The sequence below is a fragment of the Callorhinus ursinus genome, unplaced genomic scaffold, assembly GCF_003265705.2.
Source record: "Callorhinus ursinus isolate GAN/ISIS: 27379988/994484 unplaced genomic scaffold, GSC_fseal_2.0 scaffold57, whole genome shotgun sequence".
Taxonomy (NCBI): Eukaryota; Metazoa; Chordata; class Mammalia; order Carnivora; family Otariidae; genus Callorhinus; species Callorhinus ursinus.
This window is the reverse complement of record NW_027397119.1, coordinates 7827206-7854578: the sequence shown is the minus strand read 5'-3', so window position 1 is coordinate 7854578 and position 27373 is coordinate 7827206. Positions and strand designations below refer to the sequence as shown.

Genomic DNA, 27373 nt, shown 5'->3' with positions numbered 1-27373 from the left:
CCATAAAAAGGAACGCAGTCCTGACACCTGCTACAACACGGATTAGTGAAAACTAAGTGAAAGGCGCCAGACACAAAAGGCCCCACAGTGTATGATTTCCTTCATATGAGATGTCCAGAACAGATAAATCCATACACATGGCGGATGAGCGGTTGCCATGGGGTAGGGGAAGGGGACATGGGGAGCGATGGTCCAATGGATATGGAGTGTTCTGAGGGTGAACAAGTTTTGAAACTAGACAGAGGTGGTGGTCCCACAAGACTGTGAATCTACCAAATGTCACTGAACTCTTCACTTTAAAATTGTGAATCTTATGTCATGCAAATTGTACCTGAATTGTTTTTTAAGTTAAGCACTAGGTGTATGGGAGGTCATTCTAGTCTCTCTACCTCTGTGTATGTTTGACTGTTATTTACACACAGACACACACACACACACACACACACACACACACACACACACACACACACCCTTCTGCCTCTCTCCTTGGCACTTTTGTGGCCATCCCCATCTGGACTGCCCTCCTTCCCGTCTACCCCCTCCCTGATGTCCTTGACGCCCAGCTTCCCCTGCGAAGCCCTGTCTGCAACAGCTCATGGTGGCTCTCCCACCTTGACTCCCCACACTATCAGAGAACAATGACTACACTTCCCTCACCGTGTCCTTGTGAAGGTTAACAAGACAAACATTCACGAAAGGCCCAACAGAAATGGTCTTTAACAAATATTCTCCTTCTCCTTCTCCCTCCTTAAAATTTGTTCATGGCCAGTCCCAGTTACACAGTTTCCATTTTAGCTACCTCACTGGATGGTGCCACAGTACCTGCTGCGTGGCCAGTCATTTCAACAAGCAGAGGTTCCGGGGCTCACTGGGGTGGGAGTGGGGCCCCGGCAGGAAAGGCTGGAGGGTGAGGTCGAGGCCGTGCTCAAGAGCAAGGCCGGGCTGGCACTGTGTCTCTCCTCTAAGCACTCTTCAGAGCAGCCCTGCCCTCTTCCCTTCCAGTTCTTGAGGATAACTGGGTCTGATTTTCAGCCTGGAATTCAACCCTCCACAATGAGGTATCACTCCATCTCCCCCTACTCAACAGAGACCCTAGCCCTGAGGTGAGAGGTCTCCTCCCCTTTCCGCCTCCCTATGCCTCCTTAATCCTAAAGACCTCTCTCCTTTTTCTCCATGTGTTAAAATATCAATCTTTTAAAGATTTCATTTGAGAGAGAGAGACAGAGAGCGATAGTGACTGAGAGAACACGAGCGGGGTGGAGGGCAGAGGGAGAGGGAGAAGCAGACTCCCCGCTGAGCAGGGAGCCCGATGCGGGACTTGATGCCAGGACTCCAGGTCCACCGCCTGAGCCGAACCCAGATGCTTAACCGACTGAGCTACCCAGCCACCCCTCAGGATATCGATCTTTTATGGCCCACCCCAAAGCCTGCCTCTTCCACAAAGCCTTCCGTAAGGACCCTGGTCAATAACGGCGTTTCTCTATCCTCATCCCATCACTGCCCATCCACCGGTTCCCGTCATACTCAGTCATGTCTGAGCACGGAATGGCGTCCTTGAGTCTTTTTCACACGTGTAAATCTGACTCCCACTGAGATTATCACCTTGAGGAAGGGACTCAGTTCCATACACATGCTTTTTCTGCCGAGTGCTAATGCTGAGCTGGAGCAGTGGGAAAGGCCCTTTGCTGGCGTCACGCGGGCTGAGCACATCCTGGCTCGATCCCTCACTCACTGACTGAGCCTGAGTCCCAGCGGGCTTCATGCAGGCTCCCGGCCAGAATTCTCCCAGTGTTGTAACGAGGCTCCAGTGAGGCCTTGCAGGTAAAAGAGCCTTGCCCAGTGTGAAGCAGGAGACAATGTGACACATGACTGCTAAAGCACATGCTCCGTGACTGTTCGATGGGCTGGGTGAATGTGCTGTGTATCCACCCTCCAGTACTGCAGCTTCTCTGAAGGTGGTGGGTCTGGAAGAGTAGCTGACGGTCCAGAGAGGCTTCGGTGGAAAACTGCTTCTCACCAAGGGCTCATCAGGGGGCTGAATGGCTCCTGTTCAGACGGGGTTGGGAGGGGACCCTGGAGGAGTAAAGATTAGGGCTTCTCGCTAAACACACCATCTCCTGATCATCCCCTGCCAGGAGAGAGGAGCAGAAATGCCCTGGATCAGGCAGATCTGTGCGAAACTGGGACTGTGATTCCTTGGGTCACTGAGATGAAGGCATCCCTAGGGGAGGGCTGACTGGCCTGGAAGAAACTGGCATAGTAGTGAAAGCAGACACTTGTCCTAAGGAGGAGCAACCAGAGGGTTAATCCCAGAGTGGCACGTGCCCACCTGTCCAAGGATTCCCCCTCCCACAAATAGCAACATCTGCTGGGAATCCATATGCCACCCCACACTGCAGGTAATTAGGTCAGCTTAGAGGATTTCCCAGGTCAGGAGGGTGGGAGGCGGCAACCCAACCAGCTCTAGTGTCTCAGTCAAGCTCCCACCAGCAGAGCTGGCCCCTTCCCCGCCAAGACAGGCAGCCACCTACTGAGTGTCGGCCAAAAAACGAAGGAGCCTGGTGTGGGGGGAAAAGGAAGAAAGTAAGGCTACCCACATGCAAGCCCCCACTCATAGGCCCCCTGGACAAGTCCCCTGCCCAAGGAACAGGATGAACAAGAGAGAGAACTCTTAAGGATTTTGGATCTTGCTGTGTCTATGAGGAGGTCAGACAGAAAGGCTGGAGGGTGAGAGTAGGGAATTGTCAGCCTAATGGCCGTCAGTGAACAATCTAGCTGCAAGATTATGCTCACGGTCAAGTCTAGGTTTGAGAGACACTCAGGAAGCTTGCCTGCAGCCTCTTGGAAGAAAAAGCAGAAAAGGAGCCAATCAGCTCTCCTGCAGCCTGTCTCTCTAGCTCTTCTCCCATCGCTTGGGGTGTGGGGGAGCTCCCCACCGCCAGCAGAGATCCAGGAGTGTGCCTAGCAGACCCTAATAGTGGGAGGAGGAGGCAGAAAGGGCATGTCCAGAGAAGCCCAGCTGAGAAACTTGCTCACACCCTCCCCATGGGGGATTCCCTTCCCCCTTCTCACTCTCCAAGTGGGTGAGCCAAGAGCATCAGAGACTTCTCTCAACTTGTTAGTGAAATACGGAGCTGGCACTGGTTTGACACAATACCAGGAGGTATGGGCTGTGTGGACAGTGGTGTTCAGGACCCATACATACACAGCAAACGTCTCCCCTAGACATGCACAGAAGACAAAGGAGTGGCTCAGGGTTATACACCCTATGCTTCAGTTGACTTCATCTTAATGTACCCTAAAATAACAAGGGGAGCCAGTTACTGAGCCCTGCTAGACAGAGATGCAGAAAGGTCTCTGCTGGGGCTCCGGGAAGCCAGTCAAGTCTAAATGGAGTAAATGGGACGGGTGGACACACACACACACACACACACACACACACACACACACACACACAGGAAATGACCAAAGTTGAAAAGGATTAACATAAAAATATAAGCTAATGTGATTATGGGGAACTGAAAGCAATCAATTATCCGCAGTAAATGTTCAGGCCCAGGACAGCTTACTTCTGAGCCTGAGCTCATTCTAGGCTATCCACTTCTGATGTGGACTCCAAGTATATAAAAGCATTTGCTTTCAGCCTCAACAAAAGACAAATGAGGAAGGTTAATCTGCATAAAAATAAATGACATCCAATAGATCATTCCTAAACCAAATGTAGGTTGTAGATTATCTGGGGTTGGGGCTTTCTGTAGCATTGCTTTCCATCTGTTAGGGTGATCATAAAAGCAGCGAGCCAGGCTTTGAGGAAATGGCACAGAGACAGTGTCCACTGATAGTGCAGAGGGGGCTTTGGCTGAGTTGAGGTCTCAGGTGTGTCTCCAGCCCAAGTCCAAGGGCCTTTCCTCCAGACTAGGCCGTCGGCACCTCTTTCAAAGTTGCTGTCCCCTCCCCACAAACATGTAACTAAAATTATGCTGCCATACCAGCTAGTTCATCAGGCAAGCCTGGTGAGAGTCCCCACGGGGTCACATCAGTGTTCCCAGAAGCCCTAGGACCAGGCCGCAAATTCATTCATCCACGGACTGACTTTTAGCAAAGATAACTTTTAGCTGGTGGGAGAAGAGAGGAGGGGGTCCTGACCATGTGGCTGCACCGGTTTCTGAATCCCACTGGCAGGTCCCAGCCAGGATGCCAACAGAGCAGGCCATCAGCCCAGCCACTGGGTCAACAGCCTCTGCTGTTTTTAAACACACCCTAAGACACAGGGCTCCAACCTTGGGGGCTTCTTACTCCCCTTTCTATTTGGGGGCAGCTCTAATAGCTCAAGTGATGTCTAATGTCCCTTCCTACTCTACGATCTGGTGATTCTAACAGACAGTTCTTGGGTAAACTGGATGGTAGTTCTGACATCTGGACTTTCGAAAAACAGGTCTCATCCCATTTCCAACAACATTCTGTGGGGAATGGGGCACCCTGCCTCCCCTACCCTCAGCCAGACTATTACACTCTCCTGCTCTTCATCATGGTTCCCAGACCCCACACCATTCTAGAATCCCAGTGTGTCACAGCCAGAAGGACTCTCAGAGATTGTTCTTGTTATGCTTTCCATCCTTTATCTTGTGATCACCCTAAGGAAATGTTAACACAATTTGGTTATTTTTGCATGTTTTTAAGTTTAAAAATATGCCATTTTAGGTCAGCTTGTTATAATTTTTATCAAGTGTAGTTTAAATACAATCTTTAACAATGGTGATCACGTGCATAAATTCAACTTTCCCCCTCATTTGGCAAGCGGCACATATTGTCCAATTTATTTCAGATTAACTAGAGAAGAAGCAACGGGATTTGTTAACACATTTGTAGATGTCGTATTATATCACGTCAGCCCTGGGGATCCAATTCCATTAAAATAATTTAATCAAATGTTAAGGTATAAAAATAGTCAATAGCTGCTCTCACACCCTGAAGTTAGAAATTCTTATCCTTGGTGCTTTGGAAGTTTTAAATTTTCTTTCTAAAAGAAAGAAGCTTTCAGAGGGATTTATGAGCACTTCTCTGTTACAGCTGTGGATGGTGTTTTTTCCCAGTGAATGAAAATCCACTTTAAGTATAACGATCACTTTTTTGAATACTAGAAACATCTTGATGTCCTATATAAAAATTCTGGTCCAATGAATACAATCTGGTAACCATGATGTTCAGGCAAATTGGCAGAATTATTATTACTGTCATTGCGCTCCTCGTCAACTCTATGAAGTTCCATATGTCTCCCATCTCCGTTCATGGCTCATTATGGATAAACTAAACAATAGATGGCTAAGAAGAAAAGCAACTAAAACCAAGAGGCCAAAATCAGCCCTGGGGTCATTGGGCAGTGCTTGGCTCATAACATACCACCCGATCTCCTGGAACTCCTCATACCTCACACACTAGGACAGCCCCAGTCTGTTTCATATTAAGGAGGGGAAAATGGAATAAAGGTATTAATCAATTGAGTTGAAGTCAGATGCCATTTAGTCCTTGGAGAATCCCCAGAGCTTTAGAATCACAGGCTGGGAAAGGAGTCTTGTTTAACCATCACCTCACTTGGGGCTGCACTGAATTTTCTTTCCTGTTTTAGATCTTATTTATTTATTTGTCAGAGAGAGAGGTGGGGAGAGAGAGGGAACACAAGCAGGGGGAGCGGCAGACAGAGGGAGAAGCAGGCTCCCCGCCCAACAAAGAGCCCGATGCGGGACTTGATCCCAGGGCACTGGGATCATGACCTGAGCCGCAGGCAGACGCTTAACCGACTGAACCACCCAGGTGCCCCTTGCACTGAATTTTCTTACGAAGAAATCGAGGCCTAGAGAGAAGACTGAGCTGAGGTCATCGGAGCAGAGCAACGGTTGGTATCCAGGGGCCTGACTGAGTACTCTCCTCTTACTGTGCACCCAGAGCCCGTTCAAGGGTAAGGCAGTGTCAAGGGGTCAGAAAGGATGAAGTGGGCAGTAGGGCCCCAGCACTCGGACTGTGTCCTGTTTGCCTGGTTACCCCACCCAGTGCCAGGCCCAGCTCTTTCCCCATGGGAGATACGTGATAAACATTTATCATGTATCCCCGCTGAGCAAGGAGCCTGATGCGGGACTCGATCCCAGGGCTCTGGGATCATGACCTGATAGGTGACCAGGACATCGGCAATATATTTGAAGCACTGGGCTGGGAATCCGGAGACCTGGGTTTGATCCCAGCTGTGCAACCAAAGAGAACTAAGACCATTACTGTTTTCCCTCAGGCCCTGTCTTAGTCTGTTCGGGTTGCTGTAACAAAATGCCAGACTACGTGGCTTGTCAACTAAAGAACTTTACTTCTCATGGTTCTGGAGGCTGGAAGTCCAAGCTCAGGGTGCCAGCATGATCAGGTTCTGTAATGGCCCTCTTCTGGGCTACAGACTGCTGACTCCTCACTGTGTCCTGACTTGGTGGAAGGGGTGACCTGGCTCTCTAGGGGCTCCTTTATAATTGCAATTATCTCATGTACGAGGGCTCTGCCCTCATGACCTACTCATCTCCCAAAGTCCCCACCTTCGAATACCATCACCTTGGGCATATACATTTTGGGGGGATATAAACATTCAGACCATAGCAATCTCCTGCCTGCAAAAATGAAAGAGTTGATTCAGTGGCTCTGCAAGTGTGGTCCCTAAAGCAGCAAGAACAGCATCACCTGGAAACTTGTCAGAAATGCATCTTCTTGGGGCCACCCCAGACCTCCTGACTCAGAAACCGTGGGAGTGAGGCCCGCTCTGTGTTCTGAGCCTGCATTCCCAGCCCTCCAGGGAACTCTGGTGCAGGTTAACGTCTGAGCATCACAGACTACCCTGCCTTTCAGGTCCCCTGCAGCTCTGACAGTTTCTGGCCCAGTCTGCACAAGCAGGAGATGATGGTGATCTTCATGATGATGGCCACAGCCAACACCTGCTGACTCTTGGCAGCACCAAACACTCCTCTGAGCACTTCACATCAAATCATTCCATGCCCAGCAGATCTCAGTAGGGAGGCTCAGACACAAATGGTTGAGGCTGACGAGCCCAGGGATAAGGCCACATCTTCTCACCCAGTGGCTGCTGCCCTCTGAGCCTTGCTCAGAGGCCCAGAATGGGAGTCTAAGAAATAGGCTGGAAGCAGACACCAATTCAGATGTGTGCAAACACACAGCCTGTTCCCAGGCCAACTGGTCTCCCTGGGGACATACCTGCCCCCAGGCACTCCAGGACTCATCCCAACGTGTCAAACCCAACTTTTGTATTTTGAACAATGTGGGCTGTTCAATAAATCATGGCCTGCGTGATGTTATCACTGATTATTTGACTTAGCAGCAGTGAGGGCAGGGGTGATCATGTTTCTGAGTTGTAGGTAAAGGATCAAAAGCTGGGCTATAGCCTGGCAGCAGTGAAACGTCCTGGGGAAGGGCAAAGGACCCTCCGTGACCCCCCGTCCTTATCACCTCTCTCCTCTACAGCCAGCGTTAGCAACGACACTCTAATCAGAACAAGACCGACTGAAAGCACAGACACAAAATCTTAATGGTTGTCATTTCCAAGTGATTAGGCTTTCTGGTTCGTGGCTTGTTGTTTTTCACCTTTATAACCAGAAAACTAATGTTTAAGAAATAAAAAGTATGGATTTGTGTACTTTACTACATGTTTTACTTGAATAAAAATTATTGAAAAAGTAATGACAAAGGGGATTGCCTCCAACTCACTGAGTCCCTGCTGACCTAAGATAGGGTTAGTTCCTGGACAGAGTGGGTGACAGGGAGAGGCTGAAGTCTCCAGGATGAATTTTTCCCTCTGAGTCTCTCAGTGTGTCCCTCTGGGAAATGAGGAAATTCTCACTATTTCCAGAGGGTTCATGGGCAGACAAAGACAGAGCCAGAGGTGAGTCCCCAAACTGCCCTTCACCCTATCTTTGAATTCATGTTTTTATCAGCATCCTAAATGTGACTGATGTAGGTGAATTCCTCCACCCCTGGAGATCCTGTGAGCTTTCACCTCAGAAAGGGACAGACAGACAAACCTGACAACTGCCCCCGCTCCTTGCTCCCCATGCCTACCGTTCATAGGGAAAGAAGCAAAATATAAGGCGGCCCACCTTCAAGTGGAGTTGGAGGTGCATCCAACATGGGGCCGGGAAGAGTCACTCAGAACCTACTGGGTTTGCAGAATTTTCTAGAAAGAATGGGTCACAGTGGGTGGGCAGTGGCGAAGGGAGTGAAGTCCTCTACAACCCCCAGACTTCCCAAGAGCACCAGTGGGTGAAGAGACATAAGAGAACAGAGGCTGGTGGATTTTCAGGGAAAGGGTCAGTTGGGACACCCCCCCAACTCACAAGCCTACGCAGCCCAAAGCAAGTCAGCAGCCCCATGATAATAAGAGAATTCCGCCTGTCCCTCCTTCGTCCCTCCTGTCTCGCACTGGCATCTTGGGTCAGAGGATGGACAGTTGTGGGGCAGCAAAGGTATTCTACAAATAGACAGGTGGTGAGAAAATTCTGGCTACCAATTAGGAGGCTGGGTTCTACTCCTGGCTTTGCCACTGGGTTGCTGCACAGCTTTGAGTGAGGTCCTTCCTCAGGCTTCACTTCCTCCCGTGCAAAATTTGGAGACCTGACATAATAGTCCCAAAGTCTCCCTAAGCTCAGACATGAGATACTAAGGTCTTCCTCATAACCAAGGAATCTATCAGCAGCTCAGACCTGTGCGTCTCTTACTCCAGCAGGAGGGAATAGGGCCTCTACCCAGAGTTACGGTGGACTTTATGGCTGGGAAGTGTCCTTTCAGCACTCACGGGAGCACGGAGTTTAAGAGCTCCAACAGATGAAATCTGATTGGAGTCAGATGGATCTGATCTGAAGCCCCAGCTGCACAGTTCAGTAGCTGATAGACCGCGGGAAAAAGCCACTCAAGTACCTGGGCTTCACTTTCCTGTAAAATAAGGCTACTGAAAACACATCATAAATGAAGTGTGGAGTGAGACGATACCTATTAAAAGCCCTTATTGCATTGCCTAGCACATAGTAAGATCTGAATATCTGGTGGCTGCCATTATTCTAACCTCGCTCCCCTTATTACGACTATTGCTGCTATAACAATAACCAGGAATGGGAGAGGTTACGGGCCACTCATGCCTAGAGCACAGTATACCTCCTGTCCTCCCACTGCTGATGAGGCTGATAACCATGGTCAATATACACGTATCTCCAAGAAGAAAACCACAGGCACTCCTAGTTGTCTCAACCCAGAACCAAGCCCCACTGGAGAAAGAGGTCTCTTACTATTCAGGAAGCTTTATACCTTTGTCACCCCCCTTCTTCTCTCACACACACACACACACACGCGCGCGCACGCACACACACACACACACACACACACACACACACACACACGGCCAGCAGTCTTCCAGCAGTACCATGGAGAATTCTAGGATAGACTAGGGCAAAGGTTGAGCAGGTGCCAGCTACCCAGCTGTGCCTGAATATAGGGCTCAGAGCAGCCTACACAAAACAAACAGAAAATGAACAAGCAAGCTAACCAGCAGCCACACAACCAGGGATGATGCAAGAAGACAATGGGCTCTTCCCAGGCCTGGCCACCAAGTCCCGTGGCTGTTGAGACTAGGACTTGAAACCCAGCCAGAGCTGGGGTGGGGGGCGGTGGTGGTTGTGGGGGGTGTGCAGTGATGGTCACATGGTATTCTGGACCAGAGCTACTTGAACTGGAAGAGGTCTTGTGTTGGGTGGGTTGCTCTCCATCCCCCGCCTAGAGATCCAGGGCTGCCTTATGCTAGAACCCAGCTGAGACCTGAATCACAGGAGAAGCCCAGGAGAGAGCTAGACTAGGAATCCTTAGGCCACGAGTCAGGAGGTAAATATCCAGCCTTGGCTCTGCCCTGATTCGTGCCACTTCCTCAACTGGCCACCCACCTCTCTGTGCTTTGATTTCCTCACCTGGAAATGATATATTGCCTAAAAGTGATATATTAACTTGGCGTGGCCAGGGGTATGATAAGGATACAGTTCAGTAAAAAAAAAAAAAAAAAAAAAAAAAAAAAAAAGAGGAAGTAAGACAAGGGGACCAAAATGGTTTATTATGAGAAATGGACTCTCATTCCCTGTCCTGAGATGTGCTGATTGATAGTGGCTTCCTCACTATCTCTGAGCCTCAGAAAAACCACCCTTCCTCCCTGCTCTCCTTTTTCCCTGTGGGTGTGGCCAGCATGAAATGAGGAAATTCAGTCTTGAGGATAACAAACTGTCCCTTTCTTCCTAATCTCTGCCCCTCTCCTGTTTGGAGATACTCCCTAATGAGCTTGCTGGAGCACAGAAAGAGCCAAGAGCTCCATCTTTCAAGGGTCCGCCGTAAATCTCCTCCTTGAAGTCTTCCAGGTCTCCATAGATTGTATGTACTCTCTCTGCTAAACTGCAAGAGCTCTGTGGTCGGAACCAGCCCTTTGCATCTATCCTTTATGACTTTGTGTAGTTAGTTATCGTCATCACACACACAGGTGCCTGGGGCACTTTGTCAACCAGAGTACCAGGTACAACTAGGGTCCCAGAAGAGATGGCCGCTTCTTCCCGCTGCAATTCTCACCATACCTAGTGCACAGCAGGGCACCTTGCTGAGGTTCGAAAATATTTTCTATCGCTCACCAAAGTCATGAGGTGGTAAGGCAGAGCATGAAGCTACTATAAGGAAGGGAGGTGGGAAGTATCAAGAGCTCACTTTCATGGGCCACTTCTTACTTGGCAAAGGGGTTCATTTGCATTTTCTAATTTCATTCTAATAACTCCATGCAGGGCAAGCACCACTTAATTCCCCAGTTTACAGATGAAAAGTAGAGGAGATTTAAGTCATTTGCAAAAGGTCACACAATTAGTGACTAGAGAGCCAGATGTGAACCCAAGCCCTTGCTCTTGGGCTATTTTCCCCTTCCAAGACCAGATGCATGCCCTTGGGCTTTCCACAATGGGAACTGGGAAAAACAAACCTGGGGAAGGAAGAAGGAGGAGAAGGCTGACAATCGATCTGGAGCAAACACACTCCGAGCCAGTAGAATAGCTTTAGCCACCTCCAAGTAGTCGTTGGCCTGTTTTGGTCTGTCCCAGACTCGCCAGCATCTGGGTAGACCTCGGATGATGTCACCAGCCCATTAAGAAACAAAACATTCTTGCTCTCAGAAGCCCCAGCTGCAACTTTTTGGGGTGCCATCTAAAAGCTCTCTCTTTACTTCTCAGGGTGTAAGAACACAAACAACCTGGGGGATATGCTCAGAGAGGGTTTTCCCAATCAGACTCAGAATGGGGCCAGCGCCTGACCCAGACCTGAACCCCACTCTCACACCAGACTTCCAGAACCTTCCAGCCAGGCCCAGCCCCACACCATTCATAGTCTTTTGCAACATTTCCTTTAACCTCGGCTCTCCCGCTTAACCTGCCCATCTCACCAAGGCCCCCAGCTGCCAATGCCGCATGACAACGCATCAGCCGCCCCGCGGCTGAGGGCAGCCAGATGGAGAAGGAAAAGGGTCAGAGGCCTGGGGGCCCACCAGCCAAATCCATTCTAGCCCCAGAAGCCCAGTAGGCTTCATACTGATTGCTAAGATACACAGGACAGGTGGTGCTGGAATAGCCACACATCCATGGGAGGGCAAAGACGAAGCACTAAGGCCCCAGACCTCTGCAGCTGGATGGGGTATTTCATGGTGTTGCAGCAAGGCGTCACGGTGACCAGTCTTCCAGGCGACAGGGGATTCATTTTTAGCCTGGGCCTAACTGGGAGTCTTTATTCCTACCAGAGAGGCAGCATGCTGACCATGCAGAACCGCAGACAGGAAGCAGAGTTCTCAGACACAGAAAACCCTAGGGACGCTCAAAGAGAAAAGAGAAAGAAAAAAAGCCAAAATGGCTTAAAAATATACATGGGGATTTAGCAGAGAAAATACTGAAGCAACACAATGGATAAACCCTCTGTACTTAAAAGTAAACTCCGCACAATTCATAAAGCTGAAGAAAAGTTCTGGATGTTGTAATCCTGGCCCTGATACAGGAAAGTAATATACCAGCACCGAATTTCACAGAATACATAAGAGAAAGATCAGCCAAATTAGAACACAGCAAGAGGATGGATGTGGACCAGATATGAACAGAGACTGAGTCACATCTCAGTGAGGAACGTTAGGTAGTTATACCCAAAGCCCACCATGGGATATGTTTGTAGTGCCTGTGAAGCCCCTTGAGTTTCCTCTCTAGTTCTCTTTCTCGGTGTGGATTCAGTCTCAGCTGATACCCGACAAAGCCTCCAGGGGCGCCCGGGTGGCTCAGTGGGTTAAGCGTCTTGCCTTCCGCTCAGGACTGGGCTCCCTGCTCAGCGGGGAGTCTGCTTCTCCCTCTCCTCCCCACTGTTGCTCTCTCTCACTCTCTCTGTCATTCTCTCTGTCTCTCCCTCTCAAATAAATAAAATCTTAAAAAAAAAAAATAAAGCTACTCCAGGTATACACAGATGAGTACCTGGACCAGGTGGATCCCTCTGTAACTGGTCAAACCGTGCAAATCAGTCCTCCCCCCTCTCTTCCGAACAACTTAACCAGACTGACTTCGGCCAGGATGTGTCCTTGTCATCACAGCAGCACTGCTGAAGCCAGAGAGGTGGACAGGAGGACAGCAGACACTGGGACCTCCTCTCTGTGCTGAAGCTGTTGGAGGAGATGGGCCCCTCCCCCACCTCGCCCGTGGAGGGGAGCACTAACGCCAGGCGATGAAAATAACACACTGACGTTACACCCGTGGATGAGGAGAGGCTCATGGGATTGCTCCCTTTTGTGCTTCCATTTTCTTTTAGGACCAGAATGAAAGGGAAACCTAGATAGGCCAGAAACAGACGAGAGCTGGGTCAGTAGCTCTGTCAAGCACGGAGGGGACCGTGGGGGCAGATGCTGATTCTTCTATAGGGGAAGGTGTCACAGCCTTTGCCTCGGGGCCTGAGGAAGACTCTGAGCAGTGGCCTTCCAGTGCAGCGTTGGCCAAGACTCGGAAGGCTCCGGGGCCATGGACTCTAATGTTCCCTAATGGAAGACTGGCGTTTCTGTGATAGCCAGGATCTTATGACACTCTTCAAAACAAGTGACCCCCCCAAGACAAGGAAGCTTCTCAAACCAAGGGACCATCAATCAGCCTGTGCTGGAACCCAGCACTGCCTGTTGGGTAACGAGCCAGGATGAGGAGACTCTGGAATCAGATCCGATCCCAGCTCTGCCACTTACAGAGCTGTCCTACTTTGGGCAAGTTGGTTCCCATTCTGAGCCCACATTTTCTCGGTGTGATCAGGATCACAACACCCGATCCAAGGGTTGTGATGAATCAGGGAGATGACAAAAGCCAAGCCACTAGCGCAGTCCTTGACAAGAGAGTAGACGACCGGTCAGTGTGGTACCTCCCTGAGCCCCTCACTGTTCCTATAGACAGAGGCACACGTGGCGGGACCTGGGAGGGTCTGCTAGAACAAGAGCTTGCGACAACACCCGTGGCTGCATCCCACCACTTTAAAAAATGAATTCTTACACAATCTCTTGTCTGCGTAATACTAGCATTTACAGAGCCCCTTTTCCGACATTATTTTCTATTTAAATAGCCCTGTTAGGTAGGCGTTATTATTCTCATTTTTACAACTAAGAAAATTAAAGCTAAGGAATGTTAAATAACTTGCCCTACTCCCTTTGGACCCTCTAATCTTTCTGGCCTTCAGTTCCTTGATCCAGTGCCCATTCTGCCACCCCACACTGGAGTCATCATCCATTCAATATAAACTTCCTGAAAGTTTACTAGGTGCCAGGCGTGGTTCTAGGCACTGGATGCCCACTCTGACTTGTTGTCCCAAGAATAGAACTGGCCTGCTCTAAGCCAGCCATGTTCTTTGATCCTTCGTGGCTGATGGTACATGCATGGGAACAGTGGCCAGAGTGCTAGATGGTGACACATCATGCTGTTACCAGCTGAGCTGACCGAGGATGACTGTAGGGCATGACTGGTAATCTGATATAAGACGTTCTGTGCCCTGGAGGCACTTACAGTCTCTCGGGGTAAGGAGGGCATAGGCAGGTGAAAAGCCTATCCGGGGGAAGAGAAAAACCATCCAGAGAGCCAGTGGTTCTCAGCCTGGGCTATATACTGGAATCATTGAGGAGGCTTTTAAAACATTCTGGTGCCTTGACCTAACTCTCAGAGATTATGTTATTGGGTTGTAGAGTGGGTCCCAGCATCCGCATATTTTAAAATCTCCCCAGGTGAGACTAGCATGTTTCCAGGTTGACAACCCACATACAGGGCCTTACCAATCAGCATGTGGTTTGCTGACCAGCAGTACTGGCATCCCCTGGGGGCTGGTAAGGAATGCAGAAACTCAGGCCCAATGCAGACCTAATCATTCTGCCTGTGCACTTTAAAAAGATCCCAGGTGACTTGTGTGCCCACAGAAGATGGGGAAGGATAGGCTCCTTCCTGTGAGTCAACCAGAGAAGTCCCCCACCCCGGCCCCAGCTGGGAGATACGACCCACCTGCTCCCCACCAGGCAGTGCATACTCCATGAGGGTAAAGCAGGGGGGCTCAGGTGACTGTAGGGAGCCATGCCACCAAGCTCTGCTTTTCCTGTCTCCCCCAGAGCTGCACCTGGGCCTGCATCATGGGGCTCCATGTATAAGAGCTGTTGGGGTCCCCACAAACCCTTTCTGTGCCTAGAAGGAAGTTCGAGAGCTAGACTCTGTCACCATTTCAGTGACCAGAAGAAAAGGGAGTTTCTTCCCCTTCCGCACAGTCCTCTCCCCCTTCCCGAGTGCTCTTTAAAGGAAGAGGCAAGCTCAGGACAGCACCGCCTCAGCCCAGCCCCAGTGAGACATCAAGCTGCCCGGCCAACCATAAAGGCAGCACTGTCCTTGCAGGCATGGAAGTGGCTGGTACCAGCTATGCCTCATGAAGAAGGGAATCCTCGAGAGAAGGCCAGACAGAGACACACACAAAATCTGGCCCCTGCCAGCACCCTGCGACCCACTCCCAGCTCTGTATCCCGGCTACCACTTCTGTCTTTGTTTCTAGCAGTCGTGTGTGTGTGTGTGTGTGTGTGTGTTGTTTTCACACGTACTTGCCTTTGCTCTTGCATTAGACTGAGAGCAGCCATCCTTGCTCCTCCTTTGTCACTGCCCACAGTACCAAGTACAGAGACTTACGCCCAGCAGGGGCTCAATAAATATTATTTGTATTCATGTGCACACATTTTCTAGGAGTCAAACCCATAGCTCCAGGCTAACAAAGAGCTACTCACTAGCAGGGGTTTATTAAGGATTACTATCAGCACATTGAGATTCTATGGGAGAAAACAAGAAAACTATAAGGCATGTCTTCAAAAAGCATGCACTCTGGTTTAGGAAATCAGATTTATATGTGCCAAGCCTAAGACCAGAGACCCACGGAAATCGAGCATGTTTATGATAGGGTTAGGCACACCTATGTACACTGCATATGCCAACACAATGGAAATTTTCTACTCCAGTCTTTTGGCAGGTTATTATTACTTACTGATTGGCATTTTTTTAAAGATTTTATTTATTTATTTATTTGACAGAGAGAGAGAGAGAGCACAAGCAAGGGGAGCTGCAGAAGGAGAGGGAGAAGCAGACTCCCCACTGAGCAGGGAGCCAGACGTGGGGCTCGATCCCAGGACCCTGGGATCATGACCTGAGCTGAAGGCAGATGCTTAACCGACTGAGCCACCCACGTGTCCCCTGATCGGCATTTTTGAGCATTTTTTTCCTCTGATACCTCTACTATTTACTCATACCCCTCATCCTGGGCCATGTCCACTATATCAGATAAACAGGATGTAAAGATGCCTAGAGTTAGAAGGAGAGATGGATCAAGACCAGAAACTTCTCTCTGCCAGATTTCCACAAACATCCAACACAATAGCACATCATTTATCTGCCAGCTCAACCCATAGCCAGGTTTCCTGGGCCATACACACTACGTTGCTTGCCCATTCAAGTCTCCAAAGAGTCTTGGATCAAGTCCCTGGGACCCCAGCCAGAATCCAAGGAGCATGCTCTCTGTCCTTAAAAGGAAAACCACAGGGGCACCTGGATGGCTCAGTTGGTTAAGCGTCTGCCTTGGGCTCGGGTCATGATCCCAGGGTCCTGGGATTGAGCCCCACATCAGGCTCCCTGTTCTGTGGAGAGCCTGCTTCTCCCTCTGCCTCTACCTGCTGCTCTGCCTACTTGTGCGCTTGCTCTCTCTCTCTCTCTCTCTCTCTCTCAATAAATAAATAAATAAATAAATAAATAAATAAATAAATAAATAAAATCTTTAAAAAAAAGGAAAAGGAAAACCACAATACATCATGTATGGTTGTTTTCACTGTGACAATAAGAAAGTCAGGGCAAAACTCACAGCCAAAAGCAGACTTCCAGTCAGATTTAGCATGGGACTTTCCCAGCAATGTGTCAAACTCACCCCCATTCAAAAGTCCACTTTGCTCTATGTCAAAGAGGTCTAGGTATGACAGACCAATAAACAAGGGTAAGTGGCAAACGTGGAGGGTTCTGACTATAGAGCTGTGCAGTCCAATACAGTGGCCACTAGCCACACATGGCTATTTAAATTAAATTAAATTAAATTAAGTTAAAAATTCAATTCTCATATTAGCCACATTTCAAGTGCTCAAGAGCCACACGTGCCAGTGCTACCATGTTGGACAGTGCAGATACAGAACATTTCTATCATCACAGAAAGCTCTATTGGAAAGCACTAATATTGAGCATTTAAATGTTCCATTTGAACTAATGAGTTGGGTATTCTGGGAGCTTTTGTTGCTCTCTCCATGTTTGCTAGAGAAGTTTTTTTTTTTTTAAGATTTCATTTATTTATTTATTTATTTATTTATTTGAGAGAGAGAAAGAGCGTGAGCAGGGGGAGGAGCAGAGGGGGAGGGGGAGCGCAAACCCAACGTATAGCTGGATCTCACGACCCTGAGATGGGCACCTGAGCAGAAACCAAGAGTCAGATGCTTAAAGGACTAAGCCACCCAGGTGCCCTCTGGAGAGGTTTTAGATACTCTAAAATGGTGAGTAGAGGGAGTGCATTCTCACAATGAAAGAAGAAATGGGCTGAGATTCTCATGTAAATACAAAGACTCTAAGGCAAAATTTACTAGGCAACAAATTGGGTCATTTTAGCATGCATATGTGCACACACGTGGTCTCTCCTTAAAAGGGCCATTTACTAGTTCCCCCAATCCATAATTTTGCTTTCGTTACAAGGACTGCAAAGTCAGATGCTGTAAACTAGGCTGATGCCAGAAAGCCCACGCACTACTTAGTCCTGGCCAGAACTGTTTTCTAGATCCCTTTGGGTTGCTCTAAACATTCTCTGGCTTTACATTCTAACCTGGCATCATCGGAGAGAAAAATCTTGCAGAGGCAGGTCAGCACCCCGGACAGCAGCAAGCTCCCTGCCCAGCACCCAAGAGAAAGTTCCAGCATTCCCCTTTGCCCAAACACCTCTTCAGAAGGAACTATCTCTCAAACACTGAGCAAGCTCAGTTAAGAAGCTTCAAATGCTCCTGGCCAACCACTCAGTCAGGGTCAAGATTCTCTGCACTCTGGCCCCAGCCAGTCCCTCCAGCTATACCGTCCACTGCTCTAGCCTGGCCAGTGCAATGCCTGACCACAGCTTCCCTCCTGTAAACCTTTGATTATGCTCCCTTACCCCACCAGAAAGGCCCATTTCTTCTACCGATTCAAAACCAACCCATCCCTAAGAGCCCAAACCAGCCCCTGCTTCACTTCAAAACCTTCCCAAAGGACTTTAGTCTACATTAATTTCCTCTCTTCGCTGATATCCCAAAGCATTATTGGTTTAGATAATGCTTTAGGGAACTTAGTTACTTATCCTCTTGCACAATTACTAGGTTTATCTGTAGTTTTTAAAGTTCCCAGTGGTCCAGTATGTGGAAGAGCTACCTTTGCTAGCAACTAGCCATGCAGCCACAAGCAAAATATGTAGCCCTTTTGAGTCGTTTCTTGATCCGTAAAATAATGATCTTGGATTAGACCATCTCTAACATTCTACGAGATTAAAGATGCTCTCAAAACAAGAAGCCACCTAGAAGTGTGCCATGCAAATAGTAGAATCTTTGAAGACAGACTGCAGGAGCAACAAATATTATATATATTTTATAATATATTTTTTAAAAACCCACAAGGCATAGCCCAGGGCTTGGGTCAGTCAGAGAACTGGTTTAGTTCCCAACATGAGTCCCAAAGCCTTCAATCCCACTCAGTGTGTGATGATGATCAGAAAGAGATCTAGTTTCTGTCCTGTCCTTGCCTACGTCAGCATAGGAAAATTGCCTGTGGCCTCAAAGGCATTTTCTTTCATAAAGAACACGTCACCACCAATGTGTGGAAAAATACCACACAATGGGTATTATAAGTGTCTCTCATATAAACACAACAACTGACCAACGGGCCAACCAACAGCTGACAGCAGTGTTAACTTCACCACTAATTATGCATAAGCCCAGACAGACTCTGGCAAATAACAAAAGGCATCATCATCTTTGGTGATGCCCCAAAATAAAACGTTGTCTAGTCTCACAGGTAGAAGTTCCAAGGGGGACAGAGAACTGACTTAAAATTTCAGCTCAGTATTATACTTCCTGTCAAAATCCTAGTTATAATACCTCCTCATGTTTAAAATCCTATTCTCAAAGCATTCAGCTTATGGACCTACACACAATAAGATACAGGGATGACTCTTCCTCTCTTGCACCTGGAGAAATTAAGGCTCACAAATGTTCCGTTGTGTTGCAAATAAAGATCAAACTAGAATCAGAATCTAGTCAGAATAATTTCACTAATCATGGGCAACATGCATGCACAATCACAGACACACATGCACATACACACACTCTGAGAACTCTTAGTAATATAAAGAGACAAGTTATGAAACTCACTGACCCTGGAACTGGAAGATTCCACTGAATACTTGCAAAAGATGCTACTGCCAAGGCAAATTGGCCAGCATCAGTAAAGAAGGAGGAACTCTCACCGGGAAGAGTCCTTGGAATTGTTCTGCCAGCCATTCACTCGCATCCCAGAAAATCACAAGATCAGAGAACAAAACTTATCATCTGGTCAATCCACCCCCCCTTGGCCTAAACTAGATCCGGGACAGTGAGCTCAGCACAAAAACCATCCTGTTTTAGGCCCTTCCCCAAGCTGGCCATGCTGTTTCCGGAAAAGGAAAGCAGGGAGACTCCAGCACAACCAGGTTAGGAGAGTAAAGACTCCTGCACTCAGGGTCCTCTACAATTACATCTCAATAAATCGCCCCAGACACATACCTCACTGCTGAATTACATGCACCTAATACCCAAGCCATACCATTTATTCATCCTGACTCAAAGGTCCCCCGCACATTCCTGCTCTTACTCCAGGAGTTCTGATTGTTAAGTCTTCAAGTTTTGGTATCTCAAGACCTCAAGTACTTCCTCTCGCAAGAGGCTTTTCCAGATCACCAACGCCCAACGTAACGTCCTGCCAATTTTCTAGCATTTACTGTCTGAAATTAGCAAATGTTTCTTACATTTGAACACATATCTTCTTTCCTTTTTAGGGAGGAGACGGGGTCTCATGAGCCTCCAGAAGATGGTGCAGTACCCCTTATGCACACAGCAGGTGCTTAACAAATACTTGGTGATGATGATGACAATGACAGGACCTTCTCCGGAGATTCATCTGCCCCTGAAGGGCAGAACTAGGTATGAAGCTCTGAACATGGGGCTGGGTGGGGCCGGCGGAAAGAGCCCAAATGGGAGCCCACATGTCGGACAGCAGCTCACACAGCCTTCCTCCAACTCTGGGTGAGGGGGCTTACCTCATTCTAGGACTGAGTGAGAAATCCTCTCTTCCTACCCCTGAGCCGCTGATCCCAGGCTGTTTATCTCGTTAACTCTGTTTATTGTGATCCTGGTAAGAGGTTCTGAAGCCCTCCAAGCCCCTCTCTAATTAAATTCATTAGAACAGATTGGGGCTTTCTTTCTGTAGCTCAGAAAAATTAACAACACGATTAGCATCATAATAACGGGGAGAGGGGCTGCCGGGGAGGCCTTTGAGGAGGGGCTGGCCCATCCTGGGAGGGGATGAGTGAGGAGGAGCAGGTGAAGGAGGAGAAGGCAGATGCTCAGGCAGCTGCTTCCCAGAGAAGGGAGCTGTAGGAGCGAGGAGGGCATAACAGCCCAAGGGAATGAGCCCACCGTACCCCAGGCGCTCCAACTTTATCAAGGCATGACATCTGGGAGAAGAAGGGTAGGACAACAAATCAGTCAATGACATAAATTCCAGAGACATGAGCTTCTGGGACAAGAGACTTCGAGCAATCTTCTAGTTTTACAGAGAGAGAAACACATTTAAGGTCTGTTAATGATGGGGCCAGACGTAAAACTGAAGCCCCTCATGCTTTTCAGGGTGATGTCCTTTTGCTGTAAGACTTTACTGCAAGGACCGGGAGAGAGCAGGCCAGATGAGGCAGGTCACTTCTTTCCCAGAGAACCTGAACCCATCAGGTTTTTATTTATATACGTGGTGGGTTCCCTCTTCCGGGATACTTTCCTCTTCTACTAATTCTACCGATACTTCAGGGCTCAGCTCCATTCTCACCTCCTCTGTGAAGAGCAGCTAGCATTTGATGAGTATTTATTTTTTTTTTTAAGATTTATTTATTTATTTGACAGAGAGAGACACAGCAAGAGAGGGAACACAGCAGGGGGAGCGGGAGATGGAGAAAGGCTTCCCGCGGAGCAGGGAGCCCGATGCGGGGCTCGGATCCCAGGACCCTGGGATCATGACCTGAGCCCAAGGCAGACGCTTAACAACTGAGCCACCCAGGCACCCCTTGATGAGTATTTATTACCAGCCAGGTACTCTTCTGGGGCCTTCGTTGCCTTATCACATTTAATCCTTATAACAGCCCTGCAAGGTTCATGTTAATATCCCCACGTTACAGATGGGGAAGCTGCAGCTCCTCAGCTAGTAAATGGAAGAACCAAGGTTTGTTTTTTTTTTTAAAGATTTTATTTATTTATTCATGAGCGACAGAGGTGGGGAGAGAGGGGGAGGGGGAGAGAGAGAGAGAGAGAGAGAGAGAGAGAGAAGCAGAGGGAGAAGCAGGCTCCCAAGGAGCAGGGAGCCCAATGCGGGACTTGATCCCAGGACCCTGGGATCATGACCTGAGCCGAAGGCAGACGCTTAACCGTCTGAGCCACCTAGGCGCCCAGAACCAAGGTTTGAATGTAAGTCTGACCTCAAAGGCTGAGTAGTTTCTACTATGTGGATCACCTCCCTGACTCCACTAGCCATACTCAGCAATCACTCCTTCCTTTTAAGTTCTACTCTCCAGGGTCTGAAGACTTAATTACATACTGTCTTACATGATTCCTAAGAGTTGTCATATGTTTCCATTTATTTCCCCCATTTGAAAGCAGGAACCATGTTTCTGTATCCTTCAGAAGGATATAGTAGGTACTCAAATATGCATGATAACTGAGCCTTTCCAACAGATTTTCCTAGAGAGCCTTGGGCCACTGGATAAAACATCCCAGATTTTTATTTTTCCTCTCCTATAATATATAGTAGAGGTGCATGGGCTTCGATGGCAAACAAAAACAGGTTTAAATTCTAGCTCTACAACTTACCTGTTCTTCAATCTTAAATAACCACATTTCTGGGTCTGCTTCCTTATCTATAAAACCAGAATCCTGGGCGGCTCAGTTGTTAAGCATCTGCCTTGGGCTCAGGTCATGATCCCAGGGTCCTGGGATCGAGCCCCGCATCAGGCTCCCTGCTCAGTGGGAAGCCTGCTTCTCCCTCTCCCGCTCCCCCTGCTTGTGTTCCTTCTCTTTTGTGTGTCTCTCTCTGTCAAATAAATAAAATCAAATATGTGTGTATATATATATATATATATATATATATATATATATATATATATAACCAGAATCCTAACAATACTTTTTTATAGGGTTAACCCTTATGAAGATTAAATGAAATGATGCATATAAAGCACATAGTAGAGTGCCTAGCACATAGCAAACAATCTGTAATGATGACTATTATAGTATGACACTTTTATTTTTCTTGGCCTGCCTCAAGATCTAAGGAAAGGAGAGTGGCTCAAGAGTTCTCACGTTGGCTGGCACAATCTGACTGGTGCTCCAGGTCAGCAAAGCTTTGGAAGTGCCTACTCAAGCACGCAGCATAGTCATTAGCTCCCAGAGCCCTCCCCTACAGTCCCAAGGACCAAGCCATATGCATCCAACCTCTGCCCTTGCAGTTAGGCATGGGCTCTAGCTGGGCATTTTGAGCAAATGCTCAAAAGTTTGACATCAAGCTGCTCTGGCCAAAACAGGGTCTATCTAAACAGTGGAATACAATCACTCCAGGTCCTACTGTCTACCATGACCCCTCAGCCATGCTCCTACAATGCCAGGAACTCACCTAACCTCTGTTATAGCGTTTCTGGTACTGAATTTTAATTTGTTTTCGTTTCTGTCTCTCCAACTCACTCATATACCCAACTCCTAGCACAATTCCTGGGATATATTCAAAGACTCAGGACACACTAATGAAATGAACTAAATTTAGTGTGTAGGGAAGAAGGGTGCTCCTCAGACAGATACGACAGAGTGTCCCCATCCTTCCGTTCTTTCCCAGTTCAAATATGGATGTGCATGGTGACCTGTGCTCAAGAGTGTAACTTCAAAACCACCCCCCTCCCCAGTCGGGACTTCTCTGACGACTCCCACCTGACTCTGACCTCCCCAGGACTCCAAGACCCTTCCCCGCATACCAGAGCTCCTGATTTTCCTACTTATCCTGTTTCTGAGCATGCACCTGTGCATGTTACTTGCTGCTTCCCCATCAGATAGTCAGCTCCCGGAGGGCAGACTGGGCTTCTTCTCCTTTGACTCTCTCTAACCTTCTAAGCACAGCCAGACCACAAGGAAAACCTTAGTCAACTTCAGGGCCAGGCCTGACCTACTCTTCTGGAAAGAATCACCCAGTCGTCTCCATGGTTCTGGAGGAGAGGGGGCGGATACCACGGGGATGAAGGCCACGCCTCTCAACATCCTTGTCGGGATGTTCTCACTCAAGCTTATCTGAGGCATTTGTCTGTTTACTTGTCTCTCCTTCCCATGACGCTGGGAGCTCTAAAAGACCAGATGCTGCCTCACCTTTCATCCCTACAATCCCTGCGCGGAGCAGAACAGCACACTGTGGGTTCATTTGTATTTGCTAAATAAGTAAGAATGTAGCCGGCCTTAAGTTCTTCTCACTTCTCTCCACCCCCACCCCGCACCCCCAGTGCTCCAGGCCAAACAGACTGAGGACTGAACTCTGCTTCCCCCGCTTCTGGCCTTCTGGTGTCCTAAGGATTTCTTTTTTCTAAAGACTAGGTGATGGTCCTCACATCCCAGCTCTCGGATGGTCTTGGAGGACAGTGGTGCCAAGGGAAGAGAACACGACGCAACAACAGAGTGACGGGAGCCTTGGAATTCTGTCCCTCGGTCACTGCACGAAAGGGACCTCCCTCTGCACCTCCCCCTCAGACAGCCAAGCCAGAACTCCCCCCACCCCAGAGAGCAGCCACCTCCCTGTGCCCCTGAACGCAGCAGCCCCGGAAGCCAATCTGCTTCAGCCCACGGGGAGCTCGCTACACCTCGCTCCAGCTCTCCGGGGAGCCGGCTCGTCTTTCTATGTGCCTTGGTTTATCTCTGCGAAGCCTCTGTGATGCCAAACAAGGGATGTGGGGTGAGATTCATGGCGCAGAACCAGCAAAATATGTACATTGTTATCAGAATCCCCCACGTAACTGCAGCCCCAATCAAGCATTTCAACGTCAGAACCTTAATCCAATCAGCTCTCCCGGACAGCTCCAGGTGTTGCCTCCTCCCCGGGCCAGGAAACGCCTGGGGCAGCTTCCCGCCCCGCCCCCTATGAGGGGAAGGGGCGCAGAAAGGTGACAAAGGGTAGGACAGCCATCCCCCTAGACTCACGTCCCTCCCCGCCCCCACCAGGCAGTGCCTAAGTCCCCTTCAGGGTTGTCGCATGTGAGCTGGAGTCCAAACACTTGGATTTCTAAAGTGAGGGACTCAGAGAGATGGGACAGAACCCATCAGCAATATGCTCTTAACCCCCAATTTAAGCCCTGGGGATTTAGCTGAAGTCCCCAAGACAGGAATTGGGCTGCCATTCCCTGTCCGAGGGAGCAAACTCAATTGTGGGGTTAAATGTGAATGAGTCTCGTTCCTCATTTGTGCTATTCTCATTCTTTATCTACACACACACACACACACACACACACACACACACACACACACACTTTCAGCTGAATCCAAAGGGGAAGATATTAACCCCTCAGAAGTGCGACTCAAAAAGAAAAAGAAAAAGAAAAAGAAAAAAAGAAAACCCATCAGTTTTCTCAACACAGACACACACACAAAGAAGTGCCAACTTGGTCAAGACAAAAGGTTAGAATGACACCCCCCCCCCCGCATTTCCTTCAATTCCTCCTGAAGTGCAATTCCACCAGATCTAACCATCCCCAAACCAGAGAGGACGACAGGTCTCTGCCTTCCCTCTTCTGGCTCCCCACTCTCACAGCTGGTATGGCCCCTATCCTCGGGAGCTTCCACTCACCACACACATTTTCCCTGGGCTTCTCCTACTCGTGTCTCAAGTTCGGTGGGTTCTGAACCTGCCAGTCTCTGGCCCCATACAAACAATTCAACTCCTGCCCAACCATGTCTCAAAGGCCTGCAGTCTGCCCCCTTTCTGGACCTTTGACTGGGCCCCAGCAGGGCTCATCACAGTTCCAAGGGTAGGTAAGATACATCAGGCCCTCATCCCAGGCAGACAGACAGGCTGGAAAGGGGCACTGTCATCCATTCCTCCAGACTGAGGGAGGAGGCATCTCTGCCCAACACACACACACACACACACACACACACACAGCCCACTGCCAAATGCCAAGGAAGGACTCAGGAGCAGAACCTGGCTCAGGGCAGAGGAGGGGCGGCCATGGGGACCAGAGTCTAGGTGATTCAGCACTCTGCCCTCTCTCAGCCCAGCCCATGGGCCACACTCATGATAGCGCTTGATGCCAAAGTGCTGACTTGGAGGCTGAGGAAGAATTCTCTCTAAAATCCAAAATTCTCCAACCCTCCAGTGGGGCTCCACATCCAGGTCTTTGCATCCCAGGGCTCAGAACAAGACCAGGAAGAGGCCCTCCGCCATTCCCTTGGACCCTGCCTCTTGCCCAACCTAGTTTCCCTATGCTTAGCACTCCCTCCCCCAGTCCATCTAGGAAACAAACCTGAATAGCTAGGGGAAGAGGGTGGCTGAGGAGGAACATAAGAGGCCTACTAGCCCCCAGCATCCGTCACCCCCAAACCGTGAATTAGATCAAACATGCAGAAAGGGGTTATAAGTGGATCCCGCAACTGCGAGTACATCGGGCCTTCGGAGCCCTAGGCCTCCCCAAGCAGGGAAGGAGGGCCCGCTGTCAGGTGATGGGGGCTCAGTACAATCCGTGTGGCTAGACAGAGCACCAGGAAGGGCAAATGGCAAAGGTGATGGGTGGTGGCAGGCCAGCTAACAGCCCAGGAGGGGAAGAGAGGGTTCTTGAGAGGGACTACAGTGCAGAAGGAAACCAAGAGAACTGGGAAGGGGCTGGGACAGGGTGTGCAGGGGGACCTGGGGAGGACAGAAACTGAGGGAGCAGATGGAGAGACAGGCACACGGAGTGATGGGGATACGAGATGGGGATGAGGACAGGGGAGGCCAAGGAGAGGGGCTGATGGGAGGGGTAGGAAAGATGGGGTTAGACAAAGTGGGGCGCGGAGGTAAACAGGTGTAAGGGCAGGGCTGTGGATGGGGCAGGGACACAAGGCAAGGGGAAGAGGTCGAGGATGCAGGAAGGGGGAGGGGAGGCCGCCAATGAGACATTAAGGGTGCTGGGGTAGGTAGGGGGGTGGGAGCTGAATGGGGGGTGCAGACACCCCACTGGGGATGGATTCGGGGCAGGGGATGGTGTGGAGACGAGAAGGGACGGGGATGGATTCTGGGCAGGATGGACTCTGGGCAGGGGATGGTGTGGAGACGAGAAGGGAGGGGGATATGGTCAGAGGGGGATGGGGACAGGTCGGGGGATGGAGACGGGCAGAGGAGGGCGCGAACAAGGGGGTGTCGCTAGACGGGTTTCCACGACCCCCGTTCTACCGCACCCTCACCTTTCCGGTATCCGCGCTCGCCTACCTCGGAGGGCGCGGGCTCCGGCCCTGGGCGCAGTCGGTGCTGTCCGCCGCCGGCGCCGCCACTTCTCCCGCGTCCCCTGCAGCGCCTCTCGCCGCCAGCCGCCGCATTAGGGCAGAGAAGAGCCCGTGCGCGTCCCCGGGCGGCCGGCGCGCCCCCACCACCCTGCGTGCGCGCCCCCGCGCCCCTCCCTTCGCGCGCCGAGCGGGGACCCGGACGGAGGAGGGCGGGGGAAGATGCTCCGGGCGCCGTTGCGCCCGGCGCGTCCGGGAGCGGCTCGCAAGGCCTGCGCCGCGTGGGAAGACAAGCTCCTGCTTCCTCTTCTCACCCAGCCACCGGCATTGAAAAGGAGCGTCCGTGAAGCCCTCGCGGTATCCGGTTTTGTCCTGTAAATGCCCGTCCTCCACCGTCAGACTGTGTGACTTCTTGGAGGCAGAAATGTGTCGGAGAGCTTGTGTTCCCAGGGAGGCTTGCTTGCTTGGGGTAGACTCTCCAGGGATGTTAGTTGACTGAAGAATTGTTGGATCCCGAATTGGGGATGTAAGAAAGTTGTGATTCCTGCTGGGGCTAGCGTGGTCGTTTAAAAACGGGAGATTTTGTTCTGCCCTACTGGGGCCCAGGCCCCGTCCCAAACTTGAGATAGGGTGGAAGAAATCCAGTGATTGGGAGGCCAGAGATCTCAGTGTTATTCCTGGCACCGTGACTGTCTCTCACAAGGACGTGACACTTCCTCAGTGTCCTCCTCCACTGAACAGTGAAAAGTTGAGGACAGAGTCCTCCAGGTAACTGACAAAATGTTCCCGTCTTCCGTTGGCTGCTTCGAGACCTGCAATCAGAGCTATTGGATAAGGACCATGTCATGGGAAACAGAGGAAGGTCCATACGGCAGGGCCTCAAAGCATAGCTGCCGGTGGGCGTCAGGGACCCTGGGCAAAAGTTTCTGCAGGACCCTCGTCTATGTGAACAATCTGATTTCA

General features: G+C 49.7%; 1 protein-coding gene across 23 annotated transcripts in view; it reads right to left on the bottom strand.

The window, feature by feature from the left end:
• Window positions 1-26531, bottom strand: part of NFASC (neurofascin) — a 179283-nt gene extending 152752 nt beyond the window's left edge. For 16 of the 23 annotated variants that reach the window (XR_012375769.1, XM_073884404.1, XM_073884412.1 and 13 more), the window contains exons 1-2: window positions 26400-26484; window positions 12638-12902 (exon numbers count right to left, since the gene is read on the bottom strand). Coding sequence is in view for 18 of the 23 variants with exons in the window: in XM_073884404.1 (XP_073740505.1) it covers window positions 12638-12846 (209 nt within the window). In the remaining 5 variants the exon portion in view is untranslated. Of the gene's footprint in view, window positions 1-12637; window positions 12903-26374 lie in introns of all 23 variants that reach the window. The other 7 variants (XM_073884408.1, XM_073884410.1, XM_073884411.1 and 4 more) reach the window with 4 other exon arrangements.
• Window positions 26532-27373: the final 842 nt, after the last annotated feature.